The following is a 26,234-nucleotide window of genomic DNA, read 5'->3' as shown; positions in this document are numbered from 1 at the left end:
ACATTCAAGTCTAAATCATTTATATATACCACAAACAGCAAGGGACCCAACACCGATCCCTGTGGAACCCCAGTGGACACAGGCATCCAGTCACCAAAACACTCCCCGACCATCACCCTCTGCTTCCCGCCACTCAGCCAATTCTGGATCCAAGTTGCCAAATTGCCTTGGATCCCATGGGCTCTTATATTCGTTATCAGTCTCCCATGCGGGACCCTATCAAAAGCCTTGCTGAAGTCCAAGTAGACAATGTCAAATGCATTGCCCTCATCTACACACCTGGTCACCTCTTCCAAAAAATCAATCAAATTGGTCAGACATGACCTCCCCTTAACAAAACCATGCTGACTGTCCTTGATTAATCCCTGCCTCTCCAAGTGTAGATTAATTCTGTCCCTCAGAATTGCTTCCAATAGTTTCCCCACCACTGAGGTTAGACTGACTGGCCTGTAGTTCCCTGGTTTATCCCTTCCTCTCTTCTTGAATAACAGTACCACATTGGCTGTCCTCCAGTCCTCTGGCACCTCTCCTGTGGCCAGAGAGGTATTGAAAACTATTGCCAGAAGATTTTACCCGTCAGTGAGCGGGGCCCGCCCCCGCACACCGACCAGAAGATTCAGGCCCAGATTTTTTCCCCCTTGTTAATTGGGTTTAAATTCCACCAGCAGCTGTGGTGGTATTTAAACCCATGTCGCCACAGCAAGGATTGATAACCCAGCGGCATTACCACTACACTACCATCTCCCCTAACTCGTTTTTGTATACTCTCTTTCACATAAGAGAAGTTATCCAGACACAAATAAACGCCAAAATATAGAAGAAATAAATATCAGGAAAGGTAACCAAAAGGTTGGTCAAAGTGGTGGGTTTTAAGGAGGGTGTTATTCAAGAGGGAGGGAGTTCCATAGTGTTGGGCCTAGGCAGCTGAAGACATGGCCATCAATGGGGAGAAGGAGAGGGGGTTACAGAAAGGCCAGAGCCACAGCAATGCAGCGTAGAGATGCTGTAGGGCTGGAGGAGATTACCGGGAAAGGGAGGGATGGTGTCATGAAGGGATTTAAACACGATGCTGAGAATTTTAAATTTAAGATGTTGGGGAATTGGGATGTGGGTCAGCAAGGACATGGCTGTTAAGTGAGCAGGGGTGATGTGGGATAGGATACAGGTATCAGGATTTTGGACAAGTTGATGTTTATGTAACATGGAAGTTGAGGGACTGGAGCCTTGGAATAGACAAGGTTGAGATGAAAAGGGCATGGGTGAGGGTTTCATTGGCAGAGGCACGATGTAATGGAGGCGGTTGTGATGAAGAGAATATGGCTTCTTTTTTCCTCATGTTTAGCTGGAGGAATTTGTGATTATTGATCCACTGGCAGCGGTGGGCAGGATGAGCAAGACAGGAAGGGGGTTAACGAGGTTAGCATCCTGTGGGCATGCTGGGCAGGACAGTCAGTGAATGAGGATTATAGGGCAACTTGAGTCACTGCTTGTGAGGGGGCAGCAGCGGGTACATCAGTTGGCACATTAGAGAATCCCAAGAGAGGCACAGAGGGTAGCTGTGGGTTTATGCAAGGGGGCATACAAGTTTAGAATGGCAGCAGGAGTGTAGCAAGATCAAGGAGCTGTGATGGGTTGGGGTCGGGATTGAGGGAAGAACTGAAAGATGGTATAGCTGGTTGATGGCAAGGGGAGAAAAGGAGAAGAGAAAAGGCCAAGACTGTCAAAAACATAAATAGAAGTAATGGACTCTGGTCTGGAATAGCAGCCAAAATGTGCATATAAAATTAAAGGCCATAAACCCATTGAAAGACAGATCTCCTCCTCCCACTCCAACCCCACCCAGCTGAGCCTTGGGAACCAAAACAAACAAAATGACTTCAATCACTAACCGGCTTTCCACAAGCAGAGCTGTATCGAGAAACCCTTACACATCTGTCCTTCCAAAAAACTAAAAACATGCAACAGCCTTAACAAATATGCATCAGAATAGAAATTCTTAAATACAACAAGCAATAATAAACACAGATCTAAATTAAAATATAACTAGAAAATACAACAGACAAAATTAAATGCGCTTAAGCCAAGCTGCAGTTACGGAGCAGATATTGTTTAATGTGACACGCTAGAAATGATACTGATGTGTCGCGAGGCATTATGCTCGATATAATTTCAGGGGAAATATCAGAGGCAAGGACCTAGACTAAATACTAAAGTAGCTGGTCAGAAAACTGTAGGTAGCAGAGTCCCACACTAACTCCCACCACCTCCCCTCCACAAGGCTAAGTAATCCCCTGCCCAACCCACTCAGAGGATTTGGCGGGGGTTGAACAAGGTCAAAAAAACCCACGTCTCTCCTGCTACAGAATGAACTGTGACACACAGTCTCTCTGGAGGCTATGTAAAAGATCCTGGCCGGATTTTCCATTCAAGCTTAAGCTGGCTCCAGCCAGCATAAAATTCTTTGGGAGCTGATCCACTGGCTGTCCGGGATTTTTCCACAGGGAGTGACTCGAGATGTATAATATAGTTGTTATACCACACAGATGACAGAAATACACCCCTGAGGGTATTTTCTGCTGTTTGCATTGAAGCAACGTAGATTCTACCGTCCATTTCTGGTGTCCACCATGCTGTTGAAACGAGGGCTGGTGGAGGGAGCTTGATTCAACATTGTAAAGTCCCAAACCTAACAAAATTAGCATTAATCAGACTGCCAACCACCGAACAGACCTCCGAAGCCCTGCCACAGCCAATCACCACCAGAGGACAGGGATCCCACTCTGCCAAACCTGCATTGAGGTTCCATTCCGACTCCATCTTTTTATTTAAATGTAGATTTTCCACTTATTCAGTCAACAGACACAGATTTTAGCCCAGTGATCCCTGTCATTAAAATACTACCTTTTGGAGAGGGCCTGATTTTAATATTCTCACCCATGTATTCAAATCCCTCCATGGCCTCGCTCCTCCCTATTTCTGAATCTCCTCCAGCCCCACAAGTGTCTGAGATAACTGCACTCTCCATATTTTGGCCTCTTGGATATACCCAATTTGAATCTCCACCATTGGTGGCCACACCTTCAGTTGCCTATGCCTCGAGCTCTGGGATACCCTTCCTACACCTCTGCCTCACTTTCCTCCTTAAAGACACTCTTTAAAAAAAAAACTACCCCTTTGACCAAGCTCTTGATCATCTGACCTAATATCTCCTTATGTGGCTTGTGGTATCATACTTTGTTTTATAATTCTCCTGTGAAGCGCCTTGGGACATTTCATTTTGTTAAAGGTGCGATATAAATATAAGCTATTGTTGCTTCACGGGCGTGATCGCCTCACGATCCTCACTATTTCACCGAGAGGAGCAGCAGATGTGGAATCTGAAATGCCGTCACTCGGTTTTACGGCTCTGATTCAGCATTACCACATTCTCTTCAGCTGCATTCCTGGACGTACTGGGTTTCAGTCAATAACTTACTGGCAGCTGACCTAATGCTTTGTATTGAAGTTCCTCGAAACCTCATCCTACCTTGAGAATTCGGTGACTTTGAAAACCTGGCATTCTCGCTTGCAGGAGGAGAGATTACAGTTTAAGAGCCTGCCTTGTCGTCCCTATCCCTCTGCAGCTGCAGTGGGGAGCCATTTTTCACAAAGACGGCAGCCAGCTGGGACATGTTCTTTCACCTTGAGGACACGAGACTGAACCCCGTCCCCAGATCGTTGCTGAAAGTCATGCGTGTCACAGCGGTTTAGAATGCAATCTGGTCACCTCTCAGGCTTCCAGTCTAGACTAACGGAGGTGAATCGTGATAGCGCCTGTCTCCCTTTTTCCAGTCATTAAGATCCAATTCTGTGATGTGCCATACTGCACATTCCCTACAATTTTCAACCTCGCTCAGACCCCACAACAAGGGACCATGTATGAATTTAACAAGCAGCTAGGTGAAGGTTGCTAACCCAGTAAAAATTGGGGTGAGGGCTGGCTCAGGAATGGCTGCCTCCTGGTGTCACAGTTCCTCCTTTAGCCTCAGGGAGATTCTTAAATAATTAAAGGAATAGACAAACAAGCCAAGGTGAGGGATCACGTTTACAAAATACACAAGCCTTTCTCAAAGAAAGAAGGAACTTGCATTTATATAGCACCTTTCACAATCTCAGCATGTCCCAAAAGTGCTTTACTGCTGATGAAGTACCGTTGAAGTGTACTCGTTGTTGTAATGTAGGAAACAAGGCAGCCAGTTTGTGCACAGCAAGATCCCACTAAATGATGGCCAAGACAGCAGAAGAACCCTTTGAAAACCATGATGGCACATTTTGCCTCCACCCAAGTAGGAAGATGGGGCCTTGGTTTAATGTCTCATCCAAAAAAACAATACAACACTGTCATTATTGTACTGAAGTGCCAGCCTAAATTTGTGCTCAAGTTTCTGGATTAGGGCCTGAACCCACATCCCCCGACCCAGAGATGGGATTGCTAGCACTCAGGTGAAGAGCCCTATTGTGGATCACTTACACCCCCTGCAGAAATAGTCTTGAACTCTAATGACCAGCAGTGAAGTTCGCTTTAGTTCTGATAGAAACTCATCTGGCTGCTGCATCCTTCACAACTGTCTCCATGACACTAGTCTTTATGCAATAACACTCTGCCTCGTGTGACATCCCCACCCCCAAAGGGTCTGCAACAGCCGGGCAACCTTTGGGTTAGCAATTGCATCCCCAGCATCAACTTGACTCAGATCTTTGAGGCAGGGTGTGGAAGTCTGAACCAGGTAAGTCTCGAGAAGTTCTGTACAAATGAATCCAGCGTGTTCGCTAACAGTAGCACTGAAGTATCTCGGGGGAGGATCTGCAGTCTGCACTGTTCACGTGAGGCTGGCAAAGGATTCGGCTGTTCAGAGTTGTTAGATTTGGTGACTTTTCCTGGCGTTCACATTATGGCAATAATGCCTCATTTTGCATTAGAGGACATGAGTGGTAGGCCGTTCAGATGCTGACTGATTATGGGTAGACTATTGAGCCTTGTTCACTGCCCTGTTCCCAGAATAAGGGGCCGATCATTTAGGACTGAGATGAGGAGAAATTACTTCACTCAAAGGGTTGTGAATCTTTGGAATTCTCTACCTCAGAGGGTTGTGGATGTTCCATTGTTGAATACATTTAAAGGCTGGGAAAGATAGATTTTTGGTGTCTCGGGGAATAAAGGGACATGGGGAACACGCAGGAAAGTGGAGTTGAAGTGCAAGATCTTACTAAATGGCAGAGCAGGCTCAACAGGGCACATAGCCTACTCCTGCTCCTATTTCTTGTGTTCAATTAGATCACAGTTTATCTGTATCTCAACTCTATTTCACTCCCTTTGCTCCATATCCATTGATATCCTTGCCAAACAAAATCTATCAATTTTCGTCTTGGAAATGTTCAATTGTCCTTGCATCCACCAAAATTTGGGGAGAATTTCAGATTTGTATGTGGAAAAAGTGATTCCTGATTTCACTCCTGAATGGCCTAGATCTTATTTTGAGATTATGTCTCCCCATTCTTGATTCCTCTCCTCTCTCCCTGCCCTCAACAGAGGGAATTTTCCTGTACCTACCCTATCAAATCCTTTTAACATTTTAAATACCTTGTGTTTACCAGGTACAGCAACACATTTGACCTTAAACAGACCGTGTACCTTTTCTCATTCCTCAGCAAGAACAGCCTTTTTACTGCAAATTGTCCCATTGTATTTCACACTGGGGCTCAGTATGTTTTTGCGCTGACATGCATGGATTTTGACGGTGTCCCACTGAGGGATCAGCTACTTCCACAACGGGTAGTTGTGCGATCCAGACCAGGGACAGTCCCAGATTAGGCCGAATTAGCTGATCTCATTTGGGACAGCAGTGGTGGGGGCCTTAAATGTGCAACAGATGGCAACTGGATTCGATTCAGCTGTGATGCTCCCTGCAGTTGAATAGGTCGCTGACTCATGCTGTCTAAGTTCACATTTGGGGCCAGGGCCTGCACGATCATCAACCCAGTCAAGAGCTAAATTGATGGGAAAATGAGAGATTTAAATAAAAATACTAGGTTAGCATCGCTGCAGAGGTGTTGATAATTTTTGTCTGGGCAACAAGACAATCATAATAGTTGTATGGCCGTAATTAATACAGCCAAGAGATATTTATTAACACTGAGGTAAACGTTAAAGGAGAAGTGCCCTCTTCCTGGGAAAGCGATGTTGAGTGAGTTTAGTTTTAAGAACAATCTGCATCACATGACTGGTTGTAGCTGATGGACCTGAGGGGCAAAGTTGGAAATTCAGTGACACCTTCACATGAATACACGTGTTTGTTTCGGTTAGAAAAGTCCAACTTTGTCGCTTCTTCAAAGATTGTTAATTGGATGGTCACAGCAGCTCTTTCAAATCTGTCGAGGGTGCCAAGCAGGACAGAAAGGTCAAGCTGAGCCTCAGAGCCTAGGCTGGCTGGAGGGAGGGGTTACTGCTCAACCACAGGTAGGCCAAACGCTGTTAACACTGGACAAAGAACTGATGCTTATGAATCACAACCGATCTTTTCCAATGGGTGACCCGCTTTCTCCCCCTTTTTTCTTTGGATGATTTTTCAGTCAACCCCAGCCAAAAAACCCTCACCCTCCAAAAGTATTCTCATTCTCCACCTCCCTCGACCCTATAGCTGTCTCTAAATTGTTAAGACAGCTTGCGCTGCAGAAATTTCCCCCGGTCTGCCTCGGAGAGAAAATTTCACTTGACTAGTAATCCAGTGATCCAGGCTAATGCTCTAGGTTCAAATCCCACAATGGCAGCTGGTGGAATTTAAATTCAATTCAATTAATCTGGAATTGAAAGCCAGTCTCAGTGATGGTGACCATGAAATGACCATCGATTGTTGTAAAAAAACCCATCTGGTTCACTAATGCCCCTTTAAGGGAAGGAAATCTGCCACCCTTACCTGGTCTGGCCTACATGTGACTCCTGACTCGTGGCAATGTGTTTGGCTCTTAACTGCCCTCTGAAATGGCCACTCAGTTCAAGAGCAATCAGGAATGGACAACAAGTGCTGGCCCTGCCATCTCATGAAAGAACAATATTAAAAAAAAATGTCCATTTAGCCTGAGGTATGCTTTTACTGTTGAGCCCTTTAATAGCTTTTCGCAAACAATGCTTTCCAAACAGGAAATCTTACCAATCACAAACCAAAATAGGAATGAGGAAGGTTATCTGTTCAGCTCCAGTCAGCTGCTGCTTGTCCCAATCAAAATTTCCAGCCACTTCTCAAACGGGTAAGATTTTTCTCTGCACTGCCTGAGCCAAAACATGTATTCCAGGTATTGATCATTTCTCGCATCAAAAGTTTCCTGATGTTCTTCCTAAGTCTGCCTTTTGACAGCGGGACAAGTCTCAAACTGTAACCTTTTCGCTTGCTGTGGTGTTCTGGGTCTCCCTATTCTGTACACTACATCTTGGAATAATAATGCTGCCCATTCAGATGGAAATTCTGACGGCAGCGCAGTATATAAAGGTTGAGGTGAGAAGCTGTTTCTTCGTCGTGCGAGGAATGATATTGATCTCTCCTTGCGCCCGCAGCAGTTAAACTAAAGGTTGCAGACAGCTCTTCCCTGTCTGGGGTTTGAGCTATTACTGGCCACGCATTCAAATATACAAGAGGACTCCCCTGAACGCAACTGGGGGAGAAAATTAAGCAGCTTTACAAATTGTCTCTACTGACTATCGCCATAGTTGTTTTTGAAGCTAATCTGCTTCCTAGTATTTTGATAAATTAGATGGCGCTGGCCAAGCTGTTGTCACAAGATTGGCCTGGATGAGAAAGGCCATTCAGGCCCATTTGACCTCATTCTTAGAGTACCGCTGTTACCTCTGGCGTTCCCCCACACAGATTGATCCTTGGCCCCTCCAATTTCTCATCAACGTGCGCTGCCCTCATCAACATTATCCAAAAACCCCTCGGGTTCCACAAGTGTGCTGATGACACCCAGCACTACCTCATGCACACCTCGCTTGACCCTACAGCTGTCTCTAAGAACTTTCCCCCAACTAAATAATGGAAAGATCAAAGCCATTGTCGTGAGGGTCCTGCCACAAACTCCATTCCCTAGCCATTCACTCCATGGCAACTGTCTGAGGGCAAAACATATTGTTTGCATCCTTAGTGTTTTTTATTTGACCCCTGCAATGGCCTTTGACCACATATCCAAGTCTTCACTAAAACTGCCGATTTCCACCTCTGTAAAATCGCCTGACTCTGCCACTGCCTCAGCTTATCCGCTGCTGAAACCCTCATCTATGCATTTGTTACCTCTAAACTACTCTAATGTAGTCCTGACTGGCCTCCCATTCTCCCCTCTTCCATAAACTTAAGCTCATCCAAAACTCTGCTGCACATATCGTAAAATCACCATGTCTCATTCGCTGGCCTACACCTGGCTCCGAGTTAATTTTAAAATTCTAAGATAAAAGCAAAATTCTGCGGATGTTGGGAATCTGAAACAAAAACAAAAATATCTGGAAAAACTCAGCAGGTCTGACAGCATCTGCGGAGAGGAACACAGTTGACATTTCGAGTCCGTATGACTCTCCACCAGAACTAAGGAAATAGAGAAATGAGGTGAAATATAAGCTGGTTGAGGGGGGTGGGATATAGGGCCAGTGATAGGTGGAGGCGAAGAAGAGATTGCCAAAGATGTCATATACAAAAGGACAAAGGGGTGCTGACGCTGGTGATATTATCTAAGGAATGTGCTAATGGGGACATTAAGGGTAGCAAGCAGGACAAGCAAGTGGCAGATGGCCCTAGTGGGGGTGGGGTGGGGGGAAGGGATCGAAATGGGCTAAAAGATGGAGATAAAACAATAGATCGAAATAAATTTTAAAATAGGTGGGAAAAGAAAAATATATATATTTTTAATTATAAATTATCGGAAAGGGGGTGGGGATGGAGGAGAGAGTTCATGATCTAAAGTTGTTAAAATTCTCATCCTTGTTTTCAAATCCCAGTGGCCTCACCCCTCCCTTTCTCTGTAATCTCTCCCAGCCCCACAACCGTCTGAAATATCTGCCCTCCTCCAGCTCTGGTCTTGAGCATCCCCAGTGTTAATTGCCCCACCGTTGGTGGTCATGCCTTCAGCTGCTGAGGCCCTAAGGTTGGGAATTCATTCCTTTCCTAAACCTCTTTGCCTCTCGAACTCTCTTTCCTCCTTTTGAGACACTCCTTAGAATCTACCTCTAACCGAGTTTTTGGCCATCTGCCCAAATACCTCCACTTGTGGCTTGGTGTCAAATTTTATTTGTGAGGTACCTTGGGATGTTTTACTGAATTAAAGGGGCTATATAAATGCAAGTTGTTGTCATTGTCTACCATCTGCTGACTTCAGCATCTTTCAATTCTTAATTGAGTCCAGTGGCCTAGTCTCAATGACCTTGTTTGCCTAGGTGTCCCTGCTGTGGATGACTCTGTTACTGACGTCTGTCTGCAGCTTGCTTTTGAAGGTGAAGGTGAGCTGAACTTGTGCCCCGCCTTCTTGCTGCCCTGGCGCAGCTTAAAGAGTTTTGTTTAGCATTCGTTTCCTCGCTGTCAATTATCACTTTAAAGTCACCTTGAAGTGTCTTGGTCTCAGGTTTGTAGAGCTCGCCTGTCTAAGGCTGGGGGAATCATCCTTATTAATGTCCTCTGCTATTGTCTCCAGGTTTCGGATGGCCACCGGTGACTGGAACTGTACACAGTTCTCCAGTTCTGTGCTTACAAAGGTACCACTTCAGCACAACTCGAGATTTGAACACAACCAATTTGTCTGCAAAACCAAGCGTTCTTATTTATTATTTTAAATTTACAGTCACATATTGATCCTGAGGATGCAACTCTCATATTCCATTCAAATCGCTACTTGGAAAAGTTCTATTTTAATGTATGCATTAGATGTACCACTTATTCCTTCTTCATGTTTCAAGAACTTTACACGCTCACATTGAGCTTCATTTGCCACTGAGTAAGCCCAGCCTGCAACCTCTGCGCAGTACTCCTCATGAGACCGTGACTGCCTCCTCTCAGCCTACGTTGTTCCTCCTTCCTCCAAGGTTCCTCCTTTCTCCTTCAGGTCATCAATGTGTAGCAGGAACAGGAAGTGTCCCAGCATGTACCTTGCCAGAACCTGACCCACACACACCTGACCTGCCACTTCCATTGTGATTTGGTTTTCCTTGGCTTCCATCCCTTTAGTGAATAACTAATCCGTGTCTCAGCCTTGATATTCCTGGTTTCAGAGACAAACCAGAAACGAGCTGCCTCATCCCTCCTTGCTGTTTATCCTTGGGTGGTATCACTTTTCCGTGAGCTAACTACATGTGTTTTTTATTTATTCTATCACGGGTGTGGGCATCTCTGGCTGGGCCAGCATTTATTGCCCATCCCTAATTGCCCTTGAGACCTTGAGAAGGTGGTGGTGAGCTGTCACCTTGAACCGCTGCAGTCCATGTGTTGTAGGCACACCCACAGTGCTGTTAGGGAGGGAAGTTCCAGGATTTTGACCCAGCGACAGTGAAGGAACAGCGATATATTTCCAAGTCAGGATGGTGAGTGGCTTGGAGGGGAACTTGCAGGTGGTGGTGTTCCCATGTTAGTGCTGCCCTTGTCCTTTGAAGTGGTAGAGGTCACTGTTTTGGAAGGTGCTGTTGAAGAAGCATTGGTGAGTTGCTGCAGTACATCTTGTAGATGGTATACGCTGCTGCCACTGTACACCAGTGGTGGAGGGAGTGAATGTTTAAGGTGGTGGATGCCAATCAAGCAGACTGCTTTGTCCTGGATGGTGTCAAGCTTCATGTGTTGTTGGAGCTGCACTCATCCAGGCAAGTGGGGAGTATTCCAAAATATTCCTGACTTGTGCCTTGTAGATGATGAACGGGCTTTGGGGAGTCAGGAGGTGAGTTACTCGCCGCAGAATTCCCAGCCTCTGACCTGCTCTTGTAGTCATAATATTTATATGGGTAGTCCAGTCCAGTTTCTGGTTAATTGTCACCTCCCCAGAATGTTGATAGTGGGGGAGTCAGTGATGGTAATGCCATTGAATGTCAAGGAGAGATGATTAGATTCTCTCTTGTTGGAGATGGTCATTGCCTGGCACCTGTGTGGCACAAATGTTACTTGCCACTTATCAGCCCAAGTCTGAATGTTATCCCAGTCTTGCTGCATATGGATAAGGACTGCTTCAGTATCTGAGGAGTTGCAAATGGTGCTGAACATTGTGCAATCATCACTGAACGTCCCCACTTCTGACCTTATGATGGAAGGAAGGTCATTGATGAAGCAGGTGAAGATGGTTGGGCCTAGGACACTACCCTGAGGAACTGTTGTAGCGGATGAGATGATTGACCTCTAACAACCACAACCATCTACCTTTGTGCTAGGTATGACTCCAACCAGTGGAGCAGTTTCCCCGATTCCCATTGACCAGTTTTGCTAGGGCTCCTTGATGCCACACTCGGTCAAATGCGGCCTTGATGTCAAGGGCAGTCACTCTCACCTCACCTCGAGAGTTCAGCTCTTTTGTCCATGTTTGGACCAAGACTGTAATGAGGTCAGGAGCTGAGTGGCCCTGGCAGAACCCAAATTAAGCATCACTGAGCAGGCTATTGCTGGCCTGGCACAGTCTCTCTGACCAAGTACAGTTAATTTGGTTCCAGTATTCACCATTGACCCACTGTAAAGAGGCTGAGCAATCAATGCAGTTGACTAATGGCAGCCCAATCAGACAGACAGTCTCCTCTTCCCCTACACTCTCATGATACAGTTTCAGCAGGGATGAAGTGTCAGAGCGCTGGATGAGATCATAATAAAAAATAAAACTTTCTGTACAGCTACAAATGCTCTTAGTGCAAGGCCAGGTCAGATTGATAGTTCGACACACTGCTTATTAGGTAACATTCAGAGCCTGTATGATATTGCTCACTTCAAGATAAGGAAACCACAAAGAACAGTTTTCATCAGTGTCATGGTGAATCAGAACTAAATGTTCATTTTTGTTTTGGATATGACACAATGCAATGCTAAATCTGCCTGAGAATGTTCCAGAAATGCTTTAATCGGTAATACAAATGATAAATGCAGGAGATGCACACTGAATTAGTCAGTGTTTAAAGGAGAAATGCCAGGTAAAGCTTTGAGTTGAAACCCTAAATTAGATTTGAGTCTTTGAGCTCAAACAGTTTGCACGTCATTGCACCTATAAATCAGACATGATGGAAGTTAAAATTTTAAAAACCAGCAGAAAGTGTGTAACTGGTCAGTGGGCATCTGAAAAATTATGGAATGGTCGTGTATGAGGAAGGCCATTCAGCCCATCTTAGGACATTCATTCATCCATCCAATTCAGCATTGATTTACCAGGATGATGTCAGGACCCCAAGGGTTAAATTACAAGGAGGGATTACGCAAACTTCTGACAAGAGGTCACCGATCTGAGAGGTTTAACTTTCCACAGATGCTGCCAGAACTGCCGAGCCTGATTTTTTTGTTTTTGTTACACAAATTAGGGTTGTATTCCCTGGAATTTAGACCACAAAAGGGTGATTTGCTCAAGGGTTTCAACATATTAAGGGGAACTGATAGGGTAGATAGAGAGAAGCTAATTCTACTGAAGGCCTAGGACCTTCTTATCCGATCTCTCAGGGGTGAGGAAATATGTTTACACAAAAAGGGTAGTAGAAATTTAAAAACAATCTTCCACAAACAGTCATTGATCCTGGATCAATTGTCAATTTTAAATCGGAGATTGATAGATTTTTGTTAACCAAAGGAGGGAGGTCACAGATCAGTTATGGCCTCATTGAATGTGGAATAGATTTGAAGGGCCTAATGGCCTCCTTTTGTTCCAATGCTCGCCTACCCGGCCTCCTCTCTCCATTGCAGCATCCAGCTGGCTTATAAATGACTCCAAATGATAAACTGCCTCCACTCTTCTAAGCAGGAGTCCGTTCCAAGAGTAGAACAGTCTAGAGTGTGAAGAAACATTTCTCAGCCTCAGTCCTAAACTTGCTTTTTGCCAGTTTGAACCGGTGTCCACTTGCCCAATTTTTATAATTTAAAATCAATTCCCACTTGCCTTTTACAATCCTCCAAAATCCAAAGCCTCTGTGAGATCACCTCTAATGCACCTCCTGGCAAGGCTGAAAACATCAAGGTTCTCCAGAGAGCTTCACATCATCTGTGACAGATTTCACTTGAAGACTCCCTGATTATTTTGACACTCGCATTTGCTTCAACCTCCTGCTTCCCCCACAGACCAAGCTCCTGACACCATGAGCAATAGATTAAAGACTAACTGAGGTTAAAAACTAAAGGATGAGTGCAGTTATCATTACACATTGCTGTGGGATGAATGAATCTGTTCCAGTAATTTTAACTGTGAAAGCTGTGTGTAAGTGACTGTGTCTATTATGCTGCAGTAGACTACCTTTATAACAGACCGCTTCTCGGCCCTTTGGCTAAGATCAAGTGTAGTCATGAAGCGATGGCTATAACCTGTCGAGCCCCGTACCATGGGGTACCTAACACCGTCCGGATGAGGGTGAAGGACAGTGAAGGAGGAGCACCCATGGATCGGGCCTTCTTCATCAAGCAGATCCTGTTGAAGGCGTGTGGATTTGAAGCGGAGGAGATCTACTCCCTGCAAGACGCTCCCCAGTGCTGGACTTGACTTTCAAGCATGTGGCAGCTTGCGTCAAGTTCCTGAAGGTGTTCGAGGAGAAGAGAGACCAGCCGGAGATGAAGATCCTGACGGTGGAGCCGCTCTTTGCTCTGCCCTTGCAACGGGACCGTGTGGTGACAGTGCATCTCTACAACCCTACGCCCCTGTCGCCTATGTGCTCACCTTCCTCGCCAGGTACGTTGACAAGGTTGGGAGCTGCACCGAGGTTAGAGGCGCCTTCAGGATTTGGACATGCAAACGCCAGGTTAAGGTCACGCTCAAGACTGATGGTAAGGGAGTCATCTTCCACCCTCCTTCCAGTTTCACTATCGGGGGAGGCCGTGGCTACCTTGTCTACGCTGGGCAGCCCAAACTTTGTCGCTCATGCGGCATGTCTGGTCATGTGGCGGCCAACTGCAGCGCCGCCCTCTGCAAGGTCTGCAAACAGGAAGGGCACCAGACAAAGGACTGCAAACAGACTAAGTGCTGCAACCTGTGTGGAGAGGCAGCTCACCTCTACAGGACCTGCCCCAAACGCTGCCTCACTTATGCACAGGCAGCCAAAGCCAATGAGGGGGAAGCAGAGGAAATGCTTCGTGTCACTACTACCAAGGACACTTGCAACCCTCCAACCACCAAGGCCCCCAGTGGGAACAACGGAACAAAGGAGGACACAGAGAGAGACAAGGTGGAGGAAAAGATTGAGGCAGCAGACAGCCAATCAACAGCACTGCCCCCTGAACCTCCCACTCCTCAGCAGAGCGAATCAATGGAGGAGGAGGCAGCAGTGGAAAATCAGCAGGGGGAGTGGCGGCTGGTGAAGAGAGCCAAAAGGAAGAAGGGGCTAAGAAGGGACCAAGCCACCTCCCAGACAGGTGGCAAGAGACATTTTAAAACGCGGCTCAGATCTTGGTCTCAGCAGCAAAGCCACATTTGAAGTCGCAGTTTTGTGCCCTTACCACCCCATCTTGTTTTGGCCAAAAAAAAACATATGGGTAATCCTCTCCCCTCCCCTCCCTTGGTTGAGGACTGAAACAGAAACTCACCAGTGCAGCGTTTCTGCAGTTGCAGGATCTCCATGTGCAGCCCGTGCAGTAAGTCCATATGCTCCCCTTTTAAGAAGGCGATGTTCCGCTGAACACTCTGCAGCTGTCGCTCCAGGGACGAGGTCTCCATGGTGACCGGGGAAACAGCCTGAGACCGGAGGAAAGTACAGATTAATGATCAGGAAAGACAATGACGCGAAGCATAGTCAACACGTTCAGAGACCACCAACCAGCCCCACAACCCCCAACCCACACAGCAAGGGCACTGAATAAATCCTCCCACTGAGCTCCAGAGCAGTGTCCTTGCTGCTCCTGTGCAACAAACTATTTACAAAAGAACAATTCATTTTGACTTCAAAAGGAGGCTGTGCATTAAATTATGCATGCTTCTAAATATCAAATTTTGAAAGTAAAGCTCTGATTGTAAAATTATAAATTATGAATTGCCAAAGTGATATTTTTTTTTATTCTTTCATGGGATGTGGGCATCACTGGCAAGGCCAACACTTGTTGCCCGTCCCTAATTGCCCTTGAACTGAGTGGCTCCGTCCCTAATTGCCCTTGAATTGAGTGGCTTGCTAGGGCATTTCAGAGGGCAGTTCAGAGCCAACCATATTGCTGTGGGTCTGGAGTCACATGTAGGCCAGACCAGGTAAGGATGGCAGATTTCCTTCCCTAAAGGGCATTAGTGAACCAGATGGGATTTTTCAACATTCAGTGATAGTTTCATGGTCACCATTACCAAAACTAGCTTTCAATTCCAGATTTATTAATTCATTGAATTATATTAACTGCATTTAAGTTCCACCAACTGCTGGGATGGGATTTGAACCATGTTCCCATGAGCATTAGCCTGGGCTCTGGGTTACTAGTCCAATGACATAACCACTAGGCCACCATCTCCCCACATATCTAACTAAATACATGGAGGAGGATTTTTTGGCGCCATTGGGACTGGGAGCCTGTGGGGGGTGGTGTAGGTGCAGATGCAGAATTTCACACTACCGGCTGGCGTTCCCTGACTCCATCCTGTCCCCGGGTCATTTTCCCTGGAGACAGAGTTGGGATGCCAGCGGGCTAGCCACTTGCAAGCGATAAGTAGGCAACTGAAATAATTAAAGGCCTGTTAAGGCCTAATGAAGGAGGCAGGCTGGGATTTTCAAGCCAGGCTTCAGGTTCCCACCGGCACCGGGGTGGGGTTTAGCTACCTGGAGATGGCCTCCTCGAGTCCAGTAGCCAGGCCGGCTTAGAGGCCCTCCCTGTCTGCCTGGGTGCAGCAGCGGCTGCAAGCGGTCTTGTGGAGGGGGCCACCCAGTGGTGGCCTGGCTGCAAAGGCCATTTTTTACTTTAAGTTTGAAAAGGATCGGAGAGTGCACCTCCATTTTGAAGTGCCCTCTCTCTCACTTACCCTGCCATGGCTTCCTGCTGCTGCTTTCAATCAGGAAGGCTTCCGATTGGCCCTCCAGCTTTGAGAGCCTGCCCGCCGTACTTATTTGGATGGTGAACCCACCCTCTGGCCATTAACTGGCCGCTCTGAGGAAAATCATAGGTGAGTGACTGTTTCCCATAATATGTGGGCTTTTAACCACCATTTGAGCCTGATGATGGGGGCACTGAAACCTGTGGGCAAAATCCTGCCCATGCACATTGAACCACAGTGTCCTTTGAATTCAAAGAGAGAGAGAACTGTTCCTTTGTAAATGTTAAATTTATGGGAACAATGAAATACAAATGGCCTTGCCAGAAGCAACATTAATGCAGAAATAAGTAACACCTGCGCTGATTGTAAAATGATTAATTATGGCAAGCGTTATTTATCTCTGCCTTGCGAGCTATCTCTCGTAACTTGTATAATAATAAAGGGTTTGGCACATTTGATCTCATAAGATCCAAGTCATCTTCTTACCTCTGGCTTCTGCGCATTTCCGGTATTTTGCTATTTTTTTAACCCAATAGGAGTAGGCCCCACTAGCCTGTTCTACCATTTAATCAGATCATGGCTGATATGTATCTTAACTCCATCTATTGAATTTGGTCTCATATCCCTTAATACTGCTGCCTAACACACACCTATCAATCTCAGTTTTGAAATGTCCAATTGACCCCCAACTTTATTTGGGGAAAGAGATTTCCAGATTTCACAGAATCTCACAGTGCAGAAGAGGCCCTTTGGCCCATCAAGTCTGCACCAACATGTGAGAAACACCTGACCTACCTACCTAATCCCATTTACCAGCACTTGGCCCATAGCCTTGAATGTTATGACGTGCCAAGTGCTCATCCAGGTACTTTTTAAAGGATGTGAGACAACCGGCCTCCACCACCCTCCCAGGCAACGCATTCCAGACCGTCACTACCCTCTGGGTAAAAAGGTTTTTCCTCACATCCCCCCTAAACCTCCTGCCCCTCACCTTGAATTTGTGTCCCCTTGTGACTGACCCTCCAACTAAGGGGAACAACTGCTCCCTATCCACCCTGTCCATGCCCCTCATAATCTTGTACACCTTGATCAGGTCGCCCCTCGGTCTTCTCTGCTCCAACGAAAACAACCCAAGTCTATCCAGCCTCCCTTCATAACTTAAATGTTTTATCCTAGGCAACATTCTGGTGAATCTCCTCTGCACCCCCTCCAATGCAATCCTTCCTATAATGTGGCGACCAGAACTGCACACAGTACTCCAGCTGTGGCCTCACCAAGGTTCTATTCAACTCCAATTTGATCTCGCTACTTTTGTAATCTATGCCTCGATTGATAAAGGCAAGTGTCCCATATGCCTTTTTCACTACCCCACTAACATGCCTCTCCACCTTCAGAGATCTATGGGCACACAAGCCAATGTCCCATCGTTCCTCAGAACTTCCTAGTGTCATGCCATTCATTGAATACTTCCTTGTCAAATTACTCCTTCCAAAGTGTATCACCTCACACTTTTCAGGGTTAAATTCCCTCTGCCACTTATCTGCCCATTTGACCATCCCGTCTATATTTTCCTGTAGCCCAAGACACTGAACCTCACTGTTAACCACCTGGCCAATCTTTGTGTCATCCGCAAACTTACCAATCCTACCCCCCACATAGTCATCTATGTCGTTTATATAAATGACGAATAATAGGGGACCCAGCACCAGACTGGACACTGGCTTCCAGTCACTAAAGCAGCCTTCTGTCATCACCTTCTGTCTCCTACAACTAAGCCAATTTTGAATCCACCTTATCAAATTACCTTGTATCCCATGTGCCTTTGCCTTCTTTATAGGTCTCCCATGTGGGACCTTGTCAAAGGCTTTGCTGAAATCCATATAAACTACATCAACTGCACTACCCTCATCTACACACCTGGTCACCTCCTCAAAAAATGCAATCAAATTTGTTAGGCATGACCTCCCTCTGACAAAGCCATGCTGACTATCCCTGATCAAACCTTGCCTCTCCAAGTGGAGATAGATTCACTCCTTCAGAATTTTCTCCAACAGTTTCCCTATTTCCATGCCACTGTGTGTGAAGAAGTGCTTCTGACATCACCCTTGCCTCTAATTTTAAGGTTATGACCCCATGTTCTGGACTACTTTTCATCAGAGGAAATACTCTATACACACAAACTCCTTTGACCATCTTGGACGCCTCAATAAATCACTTTTAATCTTTTGTTCTCTTGGATTTACAAGTCTAGTCCATGAAACCTGTCCTCGTAATTTAAACTGTCACATTTAATTGGCTGCAAAGCCCTGAATCAAAATCTCAGTGAATACACTATGGGATCTCTATTGGAAACCTGTAAACAATTGCTTACTTGGTCCTGCCAATTTTCTAACCCTTTCACATTTCAGATAAAGATCTATCCCTTCACTTTGAATAGCACTTCTTCAGCAGTGGATGTCCATCCAACAGGCAATATTTTGGTTATAACTGTAACACTGTGAAATGTGTTTTTGTCTTGCATTCGATTTCTATTTTCAGATAGTGAGTGGGGCACCTTACCCAATGCACCCTGCATGGTATTCTAGACTCTCAATCTGTACAGTGTTGGTATACTTTATACTTACACTGGACGCGGTACAATGAATGTTCACTAAGTTGGTTCCTGGGATGACAGGGTTGTCCTATGATGAAAGGCTGAGTAAATTGTGTCTATATTCTTTGGAGTTTAATAGAACAAGAGGTGATCATGTTGGAATGTACAAGATTCTGAAGGGGCTCGAGAGGGTAGATGCTGAGAGATTGTTTCCGGTGGTCAGGGAATCTAAAACACGGGGGCACAGTCTGAGGATAAGGGGCTGATCATTTAGAGAAATTACTTCACTCAAAGGGTTGTGAATCTTTGGAATTCTCTACCTCAGAGGGTTGAGGATGTTCCATCGCTGAATACATTTAAGGCTGGGATAGACAGATTTTTGGTGTCTCAGGGAATCAAGGGATATAGGGAGCAGGTAGGAAAGTCGAGTTGAAGCCCAAGATCAGCCACGATTGCATTGAATGGCAGAGCTATACGGTCTACTCTTGCTCCTTTCTCTTGTGTTCATAGCAAAAAGAAATGGGTATGATAATGTTCTCCCCCTGTGTCAGGCTCCAGTAAGCTTCCAAGAACACCCACTACCTTCCCAAGCTGCAGCTCACTGTACTTTCTCGCAGGTTATTCATCTAAAGAGCAATTTGAGGATTATGGGGGAGTGAGCCTAATTGGCTCTTTCCAAAGAGCCGGCATAGGCCCAATAGTCTGAATGGCCCCCTCCTGAGCTGCATGGTTCCATCTCCAAGAACCTATATTTCTTTTAATTTGTTTATTCTTTCGTGCGATGTGAGCATCGCTGGCAAGGCCAGCATTTGTTGCACATCCCTAATTGTCCTGGAGTCAAGTGGCTTGCTCAGCCAGTTAAGGGATAACAAAAGCAGAAAATGCTAGAAAAACTCATCAGGTCTAACAGCACCTGTGGAAAGAAAACAAAAGTTAACATTTCAAGTCCGTATGACTCTTCTTTGTCATACAGACTCCAAATGTTAACTCTGCATTTTTTCTACCCACAGATGCTATTAGACCTGCTGAGTTTTTCCAGCATTTTTTGTTTTTCTTTCAGATTTCCAGCGTCCGCAGTATTTTGCTTTTATCCAGTTAAGGGATAGTTAGGAGTCAACCACATTGCTGTGGGTCTGGAATCACATGTAGGCCAGACTGGGTAAGGACAGTAGATTTCTTACCCTAAAGGACACCGGTGAACCAGATTTATTTATTTATTTATTTTTATTTATTTTTTTAAACAGCAAACAACAGTGGTTTCATAACAAAAATAGAAATACCTGGAAAAACTCAGCAGGTCTGGCAGTATCGGCGGAGAAGAGCAAAGTTGACGTTTCGAGTCCTCATGACCCTCAGGGTCATGAGGACTCGAAACGTCAACTTTGCTCTTCTCCGCCGATAGGTCATGAGGACTCGAAACGTCAACTTTGCTCTTCTCCGCCGATGGGTCATGAGGACTCGAAATGTCAACTGTGCTCTTCTCCGCCGATGGGTCATGAGGACTTGAAACGTCAACTTTGCTCTTCTCCGCCGATGGGTCATGAGGACTCGAAAGGTCAACTGTGCTCTTCTCCGCCGATGCTGCCAGACCTGCTGAGTTTTTCCAGGTATTTCTATTTTTGTTTTGAATTTCCAGCATCCGCAGTTTTTTGTTTTTATAACAATGGTTTCATGATCACTATTACTGAGGCAAGTTTTTAATTCCAGATTTTATCGATTGAATCTAAATCCCGCCAGCTGCCGTGGTGGGATTCGAACCCATATTCCCAAAGCATTAACCCGGGCTTCTAGATTACTAGTCGAGCGACATTACCGCTACGCAACTGCCTCCCCAACTGCAAAATACCGCAGACGCCGGAAATCTTAACTACAAACAGAAAATACTGGTAATACTCAGCCGCTCTGTCAACAACTGTGGAAAGAGAAACAGCAAAAGTTTCATGTTACTGACCTTTTGCAGACTTGAAGTGTCAACGCTGTTTCTCTCTCCAAAGATGCTGCCAGACCTACTGAGTATTTCCAACATTTTGTGCTTTTATCTTGTTTTCAGCTCATTGACTATGCATGAACTTGCCAGCAAGGATTGATGATGATCGGGGGAGATCGCCAACATCAATTGTAGCATTCCGAATGTCACTCTGGCTGAGAGAATTGAACCTGGAGCACTTTAGGGTCAACATGGTTCATGTCTCAAAATGGCATTTACCAACCCAGCCAGCAGGGGATGTTACAGCCGGATACTAACAGAGTAAACTTTTGTCCTCGCTGATTCTGCACATTTTCAGTTTGAGTAAAATGCCTATAATTTCCAAGCAGTTGACCTGATCCTTAAGGATGAATGTGGTACGATTATACAAAAAAAAATCATGGATATACGAATCCTCTGTCGAGTGTTCTGCATGGTAGGCAGCAGTGTTGTGAATCAATGCTGCTTACAACGTTACTTCTCAGTGAGCAAGCTGTGCTATTATCATTATCAAAACCTCATTATCAAAAAGCTTTCTCAGTTAAGGCATTATCCCAGGTGGGATATTTGGCCCAGTGTACTGGTCTAAAAATACTGTTTCACTTCTTATCCCAAGTAATTGATTGTAACACCAAGTATCGAAATGCGGTGCCAATAAAACGCATCCCCGGGAGTTAAAACCATATGAAGTTGAGAATTGCGAGGAACTGATCATAAGGGGCTCCAACTATGGTGCCCACCATTACTGATGCTGACTGCAAGGCTGTATTATCAGTAAAATGTCTCGCTAAGGGCTTATAACCAACATACAGTCAAGACCTATGAGGGGGGAGGTGTTGGCAGTGCCATTGAGTGGGTGGAGGTGCCACCATTTCCAGCAGTCCAGGCGTCCGCCATGTTAGTGTGAAGAAACATCAGGCAAAGCTGGTCATTTCCCCAGATAGCGGGAGGCGAATTGAAATTTGATTCACCGGAGGATGCTCTTGCACAGCTCCTGGTGGGGCTGCTTGTAGAGCTGAACTTGCGGGAGTCTGATTGCTCCTGTCATTTTTTTGCAATTCCCACAGGGAAGAAAGTCATGGACGCTTTTTTTTTAAAAAAAAACACGAGCTGTTGACTGGTGGCCACACAATACAGAAGCATGTGTTACAACCTTTACTTACCCAATCCAATTCCTTAACTTCCCTTTTCCACCTGTCTCTTTGCCCGAATTTCCTGAACTTGAGTATTGACCTTGCCCTCTGGTACCTCACGCACACATCCAGTTTTTGGCAAGACTGTTTTGATTAATGGACACATCAAAGCTAAGCCCAATCCTATATTCGCTGCTATGGGCCTCTGGATGATGATTAGGGATGATGTCCCTGGCTGACACTTGTCCTCTCACTAGCTCGAAGACACTGAGCCCAATTGCAGTACTCCGGTAAGACCATTAAGGAGTAAGCCATTCAGTGCCTTGGGCCTGCTCTGCACCTCACCTCCATTGTCCTGCTTTTGTTGGCCTGGCTCACATCAGAAACTGAACCTGTACACGCTCTGTACCGCTTACATACAATGTGTTATCAATGCTATCCCAACATGTGGCCCTTTCAACTCCACCCTTTGACTTATACTGCTGTCAGCGTGACAGAACAAATGATGGCTTCTAGAGAGAAAAAAAAATAACCTTATAAATAGATCACCCATCGGTTGGTACAGTTCTGAAACGAGAACAGAAATTGCCTCAAATGCACAACAGTTCTGATACAAGATCACCACCTGAAACGTTGATCTGCTTTTGCTTTTTGTTTTAAAGATGCCGATGGTTCCAATGTGCATTTGCCTCTGGCTCTGCCTCCAATGCTCAGCATTTGCAGTTTCCTGAGCGCTCTGCACAGCTCTGTTTATTTAGCAAAGGTTGTCCTTCTGGGACTGAAGCACGTCTCCATTCTCCGAGTCTGATCCAGATAGCAGGCAATGATCACCAAACAGGCCACAAACGCCCAGCTGTCAGGGGTAGCCCATTATTCATTGCACTGACGAAGTTTAAGATCACGCCTTTAGGCCTTTTTTTTTAGGACTTTAGAGAAGGTGGGATCGATTGCCCTCATTATTAGAAATATGAAATAAATATCTAGTGCATAAATTACTGTTCAAAACAAGGACTGCAGCACCTTTCACATAGTCAGTTGGAAGAAATACTTAGTATCCAGCTGGAAAATTGGGTGTTGCGCATTTTTGGATGGATTTTATTTTTCCATTCGCGGGATGTGGGCTTCGCTGGCTGGGCCAGCATTTATTGCTCATCCCTAGTTGCCCTTGAGAAGGCGGTGCTGAGCTGCCTTCTGGAACACATTTACACTTACAATGAATCATGAAAGAACCCAGAGTCCTGGCTGCGAAGCAAATAATCTTAACCTAACGTCAGCAAGCTCCGAAGCGAGGTTATATTGTATAAGTACCAACATTCAACAAATATACACTAGTCAAGAGTTTCTACGTTACCTAGGTCAGATCAGCCATGATGCAAGCGAATGGCGGAACAGGCTTGAGGGGCTGAATGGCCTCCTCCCGTTCCTATGTTTCTAAGTTCCGTTCTATGTAGCAATTTCCCACAGAAACTCAAAGTCACAGGCAACAAAATTCTGTACCACACAAACTGAAAAAAAAACGCAAAACGGGACAGAGGGCTAAGTGAGGAGCAAATCAAAATAAATGTGTCACTGGTTAGCTTAAGAGTAAAATAGAAGTCTGAATGTGCAGTTTTCGCTGCCAACGGGGCTAAATATAGCAACTTTATATTGTAAAGGGGCTCAAAGTCCCAGCACTAGTTTTGCTGCCACCCCTTGAAGCTATCTCCCAAAGTGCAGAAAGCGCCACCATATTAGCCTGCCGCGGGCCATCATTGTCCATACGAGACTGTTTTGACTGACCCTGCATCGAATCCAATAACCGGTCTGGTTTGCAAATGATATTTAACATCCTAAGGCTGATAATTATGGAAACTGAACAAAGCAAATGAAATCTGATGCAATTTGCTCCTGCTGCTGTGTCTCCCAAGAGGTCCTGTATCATTGGATTGCTCAAACTCCTCCGCTAGGTCATTCGCCTCCCCCCCCCCGCCAAGGCCGCCACTCGAACGAGCGACAGCTGTTAACATTGTTGCTGCTGAGGTCCCCAGTGGAAACCATCTTTGTGATGCAGAGTTATCGAAGCAATCGCTGAGACCACTGACTCTGTGTCCATTATTTCTACCTCAGTTCCTTACTCCAAAGTCACCTAGTAATAGAAAGTGGGATTCACTCCCCTGACTGTGGAGGCTGAGACAACCGGAGATTTCAAGACAGAGATCAATAGCTTTTTTGAAAGGAAAGGGTATCAAGGAATATAGATTCAGACGTTTACAGCACAGGTGGAGGCCATTCAGCCCATCGTATCTGTGACGGTCAACAAAGATCTGACTACAATAATCCCATTTTCCAGTGCTTGACCCATAGCCTTGGAGGCTATGGCAACGCAAGTGAACACCTAAACACTTCTTAAATGTTATGAGAGTTTCTGACTCAACCACCCTTTCAGGCAGTGAGTTTGAGATTCCCACCACCTTCTGGGTGAAAAGTTTTCTCAACTCCCCTCATAGCCTCCTACCTCTTACCTTAAATCTATGCCCCCTGGTTAGTGACCCCTCCACTAATGGAAAAGGTGCTTTTGAATATGGAGCTTAGTTGGGTCAATGGAGTTGAGATACAGAATTTTTTTTATTCTTTCACGAGATGTGGGCATCACTGGCAAGGCCAGCATTTATTCCTGCCACAAATAGTTCATGAGAAGGTGACAGTGATGATTTACTTGAAAGGTGGAGTTGGTACAAGGGACTGAATGGTTTACTCTAGTTCATTTGTACTCAAATGTCTATAATATATAACAACAAACTGCATTTATATAGCACGTTTAATGTAGTGAAATGTCCCAAGGCATGTCATAGCAGCGTCATCAAACAAAATTTGACACCTAGCCACATATGACAATATTAGGTCAGATGACCATAAATTTAGACAACGAGCTTTAAGGAACATCAAAAAGGAGGAGCGAGAGGTGGAGACATTTAAGGAGGGAATTCCAGAGTTTAGGGTCCAGTCAGCTGAAGGTTCTGCCACCAAGGGTGAAGCAACTAAAATCCAGGATTTGCAAGGGATCAGAATTGCAGGAGTGCAGAGAACTTTTGAAGGCTTGTAGGCCTGAAAGAGGTTACAGAGATAAGGAGATGGAGGCCAGGAGGGATTTGTAAACAAGTTTAAGAATTTTACACATTGCCAAGTCGGAAGCTAATGTAGATTGGATAGCAGAGAGGGCTAATGGGACTTGGTGCAGTTTACGATATAGGTAACAGCATTTTGGATGAGCTCAGCTTATGTAGGATGGAACCTACAACCAATGAAGTATTGGGATAGTCAAGTCTGGAGGTGACAAAGGCATGGATGAAGGTTTTGGCAGAAGGTATATTATTTAAAATAGAAACTCTAGGATTTCTTAGCCACCCTATACACTCATCTCAAGAGTAACTGAGCTACAAGGAGAGGAAGATCCCGACTTCAATCCACAGTTCCTGCTTAATTGGTTAGTTTGAGCCAGAGCAGCAGTCAATGCAATTGACTTCAGTGCCCTTGTGTTTGGAGGGGAACATCAGCTGGAGTTCCCACTATCCAGTGATTCCTGTTGTAAGTTGAGTGGATGGACATTGGATAAGGACACAATCAGGGAAAGCCATGATGGCTACCTCCCAGAGTCAAATAACCTACTGTGAAGGTTCACACATGAATAATGGCCATTTGGTTGAGATACTGCAGATAGACCAAAGTCTCGAGAACCAGACTCTAAGCAAGGGATCATGTATTACAGCAGGCGGAGAGGAGGAGGTGGTGCGCGGTGGGGGACGAAAATTGGAGATGGCAACAGAACTGGTTAAGGAAATAACAATTTTTTGCTAATGAATCAAGACCTGTGAAAGGTGCACCCAGCCTGGTCAGCCTTGCAAAATCCTCCTCGCTAACATCCAGGGATTGTAGTGTGAAAGGATATCAGTGTATATCCTTGATATCAGTGATGAAAACCCTTTCTTTCGGTTCACCATTAGTGACCTGCAAGCGAAGACTGTGATGAGGAAGATGTGGATTTGATTACACAGGGAGACATGAGCAAGTTAACCAGAACTGCATTGGAAATGCCATCAGGAGCGAGTACAAGTGGAACATTTCCTTCCAATCCAAGGTGAAAATGTCATCATTGTGAAGCACTAGAAATTTGTGTGTGTGTGTGTGTGTGTGTGTGAGAGAGTGACAAGCCATATTCCTATTTAGGGTTATAAATGAAATTTTTGAACAAATGAAAACGGGGCAATTATTTTTTTTAAATTTCAGTCAGATAATAGAATGCCTTATCATAGAATGCCTTAAAGGTTTGAATTATTAGTAAGAGATATCTAGCTACATTGGCATTTAAATGTCACCCAGAATGATTCCCTATTTAAAAATT

The 26,234-nt window shown here is 45.3% G+C and overlaps 1 protein-coding gene across 1 annotated transcript in view; it reads right to left on the bottom strand.

Annotated features, from left to right (window-relative positions):
- Positions 1–23,264, bottom strand: part of ccdc92ba (coiled-coil domain containing 92Ba) — a 65,760-nt gene extending 42,496 nt beyond the window's left edge. The window contains exons 1-2 of the mRNA XM_078547816.1: positions 23,208–23,264; positions 14,745–14,892 (exon numbers count right to left, since the gene is read on the bottom strand). Coding sequence (XP_078403942.1) covers positions 14,745–14,874 — 130 coding nt within the window. The 5' untranslated portion in view covers positions 14,875–14,892; positions 23,208–23,264. The remainder of the gene's footprint in view (positions 1–14,744; positions 14,893–23,207) is intronic.
- Positions 23,265–26,234: the final 2,970 nt, after the last annotated feature.

The sequence above is a fragment of the Cetorhinus maximus genome, chromosome 9 (genome assembly GCF_964194155.1).
Source record: "Cetorhinus maximus chromosome 9, sCetMax3.hap1.1, whole genome shotgun sequence".
Classification (NCBI taxonomy): Eukaryota; Metazoa; Chordata; class Chondrichthyes; order Lamniformes; family Cetorhinidae; genus Cetorhinus; species Cetorhinus maximus.
The sequence above is the reverse complement of the archived record's forward strand: the minus strand, read 5'-3'. Positions and strand labels throughout refer to the sequence as shown.